General features: G+C 45.5%; 1 protein-coding gene across 1 annotated transcript; it reads right to left on the bottom strand.

Moving 5' to 3' along the window:
* Positions 1-1000: 1000 nt before the first annotated feature.
* On the bottom strand, positions 1001-1336 carry LOC131904499 (NADH dehydrogenase [ubiquinone] 1 alpha subcomplex subunit 11-like). Its single transcript, XM_059255624.1, has one exon. The coding sequence runs from the start codon at positions 1334-1336 to the stop codon at positions 1001-1003; it is 336 nt and encodes a 111-aa protein (XP_059111607.1).
* Positions 1337-4297: the final 2961 nt, after the last annotated feature.

The raw sequence follows: 4297 nt of genomic DNA, 5'->3' as shown, positions 1-4297 counted from the left end.
CTGCTCTCCCAAGGGCTGCAGCTGGTGACGGGCAGGGCCTGATCTCCTGCACTCATGACCTTAGGGCCTGCTCTCCCTCCTTTCACAGGTGGCACAGGGTGGGGGGCACATTTTCCTCACCATGCCACCATATGTCAGATAACAGGAGAGGCCAGATCTCCCACACTCACATTTTCTTCTTGGGCGGCCCTCTACTGTGATGCCCAGGTGGGGTATAGGGCTCATTCTTCTGAGTGCTGCAGGTGGTGAGAGGTGGGTCAGCTTGCCAGCCTGCCACAGGTGTCGAGGGGGGAGCATTTTTCCTTCACTCATGCCACCACATGGCAGGCGAGGGGGTGGGACCCACTCTCCCACTCTCATGCTCTCAGGGCCAACTCACCCTTACCCCTCCAACAGGGTCAACTCTGTTGTGTTGCCCAAGCAAGGTATAGGACCTGCTTTCTCTAGTGCTGCAGTTGGTGAGGGGCAGGGCCAGTCTCCCTGGTATTGCGGCCAATGAGGGGTGGAGCCAACTCTGTGTAGCCCTATCCTCTGGCCTTTGGTGTTATCAGGAGTCATAGATTTTCAACACAGATCATAGCTGCAGCAGGGCCATAGACCCAGACATGAGCCTCAGCAGTAAGTAACCCCAGCCCAGTAATCACCGTGGCCGCAGGTGACAAGCAACGCCCCCACCTGCCTGTACTTTCACCTCTTCAGTTCTGCCTCTATCCACAGGACATAGGAACCATTTTGCCTCTCTCTCTTCCATACCACACCATACATTTGCTTACCATAATAGCTGGGCAGGGGTGTGCATTCTCCTCGGCACCCAGGGCAGGCCACCAGGGCAAGTCTCAAAGCTCTCTCTCTCTCTCTCTCTCTCTCTCTCTCTCTCTCTCTCTCTCTCTCTCTCTATCTCTATCTCTATCTCTATCTCTATCTCTATCTCTATCTCTGTCTCTCTCTCTGTTTTGTGGGCAAAGGGACACACAGTGTTTATTTGCCACAGGGGTTCTGCTCACACCTTGGGAGTGGCAAAGAACTGCCAGCCTTCCAGCTTGCTAATCTTGAACAGGGTTGCCGCGGTGTCCATGTATATGCAGCCAACAGCTGCAGTCCCATAGCTGTGAGCACACGCTCCCAGGGTCAGGCCCCCGGTGCAGCCATGCACGTGGCCCGGCCCGGCCCGGCCCGGGCCCTGCTTCCAGGTGGGAATCTGCCTGGTTGAGTAGACGCTGTAAGCTGAGCCTATTGCTCCCATGAGGCCGCCTAATGCAGTGGTGATGCAGGTCTTGCGGTGACACTGAGTGCTGTCGCCGATGTCATCATAGGCCTGGAGGAGCCGCTGGGCCATGGCTGTGCCTGGCGGTGCTCGCTCTGCAGACCCTTCTGCAGGGCAAGCTCAAGGGCAGCCGGCAAGGCCAACTCTCTCAAAGCTCTTTTTTAATAGTTCATGGCTTGGTTGAGATTTGACACAGCACCGGTTGTTTAAATAAAACAAACCTGATGTGTGATCCTAATTAATCTTAACAGTCAAAACTAGGAGACAGCTATTATGGTGTAGCTGAAAGAAGCAGAGCAGCAGCTACAGTCACTTCTTACCTCTACAAAATCTCAGACCAAAAGGGGCCTGATCCTGTCTCTATGAATCCTCAGACTGAATGGGCTGGAGATTTTGTCTCCACCCGTCTTATATTCCTGTCTCTACCTCCCATGTACTGGGATCAAAAGCATGAGCCTCCCAAATGCTGGGATCAAAAACATGAGATCCCAAGTGCAGAGATCAAAGGTGTGATGTTAGCAACCAAAATCCAGCTCTATTTCTCTTTTAGCCTGGATCAATCTGGTGTAGCTCAGGGTGGCCTTGAACTCCTGATCTTCCTGCTTCCTCCTCCCAAGTGCTGGGATTAAAGGTGTGTGCCACCACTGCCTGGCCTCTATGGTTAACTAGTGGCTAACTCTGATCTCTGATCTCCAGGCAAGTTTTGTCAGACCACAAACAAAATATCACATAACACAAACCAAATCAGTTCATCACCTGACTAGCCTACCTGTCTACCACGCACTCACCCACCTATCAACCCACCCACTTACCTACCCACCCACCCACTCACCTAACTATCCATCAACCCCCCCACTCATCCACCCACACACTCACCCATGCACCCACCTACTCACCCACCCACCCACCTATCAAACCACCCATTCACCCACCCATCAACCCATGAACCAAACAAGCCTCAGAGATTCCCCAGATGATTTAAATATGTCTCCTGCTCTGGCTCTTGGTCAAAGGTCCTCACACTTCATCCCATACCATGCTCATGAGGAATGTGTTCCTCATGGTATGTTCTCACACTCAAAAGATTCTGAAGCAGTTGTTGTGACATTTGTGGTGGGTCCAGGTGATGCTGAAGCTGTATGTTTTGGTATACTTTGAGAGACACTGGTGGAGGTGGTTAGCATATATGTGAATACCACAAGCTTCTCTCTACTTTTTTCCTTCCACTTTTATCTCAGTACAATATTTTCCTCCATAGGCTTATCTGAGAGGTCCTGAAAAAGCAAATTGGATCGTATGAACCTCTGTGACCCTCATGTTGCTCTGTTTCATATTCTCCCTAAGAGTTTCTAGAGAATTAGAGAAAATCCAAAGTCTTTCACCACACTATGCCTTTTTCTGGGATCTGGCCTGTCTCCCACTTGGAGAGTATCTCTTGTAAACAAACTTTATAGTGATACTAGTAATGTAATGGTGAAGGATGATGTATGCTCCTTTGGGCAATGCTTCCCCTGCCCACTCATAGGCAATACTTGATTACAATGAGCTTTTCTTTCCTGTCTCCTCTTATAAAGGATGGAACACTTTCCCTTTATTGCCAGCCCTGGGACTCCTCATATGTACCACAATCTCTTCTCACAAGTCTACAGCACTGCATTACCTGATACCCTATCCTTTCTTCCTTAGACTACAAGTGTGCAGAAGACAGGGATATGTGAAAAGAAATTTTTGCATTGATTATTAAATAAGTAAGTAGATATGCATATAACGTAAAAGATAGGACACTTTTACAGTTTGTTCCAGTACTTAATTAAAGACGAACAGCGTGTTTTATTCAGTTAAAGAAATACAAAGATACTATGAGCCTTTTTGTTCTACTCGTAATTCTAATTATAGAAGTGTAGATTACCACTTCTTTAGGCTAACTGTGGTTCCAGGTTCCTTACACATACTAAATTATACATACAACATAGGCACTGTTATTGCTGTGTTTTGTAGATGACAAAACAGCATTAACTAAATGTCTAACTTGTTCAAAGTAGCTAAGGACTAGAGGCTCTGTTAGCCAGTTCCAGAGGTAGGTCTCAGACGTTTATTATTCATGTACAATAGTCCACCTGAAAAAAGCAACCTGGAGTCTCCCCGCAGAATTCCCATATAAATTAAAAATGTTTTCTATACATTTTTCTAAGTTCTAAGTAAGCTTTCAGTGTTGGTGCCAAGCATCAAGTTCTCATGTTTTTAGCAATTTTATCATTTTGAAATAAATACAGTGATTACTCCATTTCGATGCAACTAGGACACTCAGGTGTCTTTAGAAAGCACATTGCATTTTGCACAAACTATCTGTCATGTGACTAATCTCTATCTTGCTTGTATTAATTTTTAACCAATCATTAGTTAATGGAAGTGCTTTTAAAAAATCATTCTCAGTAAGCCAAAGCATTTAAAAAATAATTTGCTCAACTTCAGAGAGGTCCAGCATCTCAAGTACAAAACTGGCAATTAATGCTCATTGTTTGAATATCCCAAAATGGTTAGATGTTTCCGTGAGGGAGAAATTTGAAGTGCCCACATTTGGTACCAGGTGTTTGAGTAAAGGGTGTTATTTGTCTTGAGATGTAATTGGGGTCAGCTATGTAGAAAAGAGGTTTAAACTATTATTACTGGGCCAGCCTCAACCCTGTTCATCAGACTCTGGCTCCATTACCATCACTAACAATCATTTTTTTACTGGGAGTTACCAATAAGATTATATCTACTGTCAGAACCTGTTAGCCAAAAAATTATTAACTCAGCATGTGAAGTTCAACAGCTACAGAGTTTATGTCATTCAGCAGGACTCTGAGCAGTGCAGACACAGACACACATGCAGTGGGAGGAAGGCAAGAGAGAAAAAATTAAAGTAATTGTAACTAGATGCATATTAAATTATGTATAGATGCAAAAAGATTATTTTACTTTGGAGTGTATGTACCAATGATCTACACCCTGCTGCAACAAAGTTAAAAAAATAGTTATAAATTTATTTGT

This window comes from Peromyscus eremicus, chromosome 2, assembly GCF_949786415.1.
Source record: "Peromyscus eremicus chromosome 2, PerEre_H2_v1, whole genome shotgun sequence".
Classification (NCBI taxonomy): domain Eukaryota; kingdom Metazoa; phylum Chordata; class Mammalia; order Rodentia; family Cricetidae; genus Peromyscus; species Peromyscus eremicus.
The sequence above is the reverse complement of the archived record's forward strand: the minus strand, read 5'-3'. Positions and strand labels throughout refer to the sequence as shown.

Coding starts and splice junctions, on each gene's coding strand:
- LOC131904499 (XM_059255624.1), bottom strand. CDS start 1,336: ATGGCCCAGCGGCTCCTCCAGGCCTATGATGACATCGGCGACAGCACT.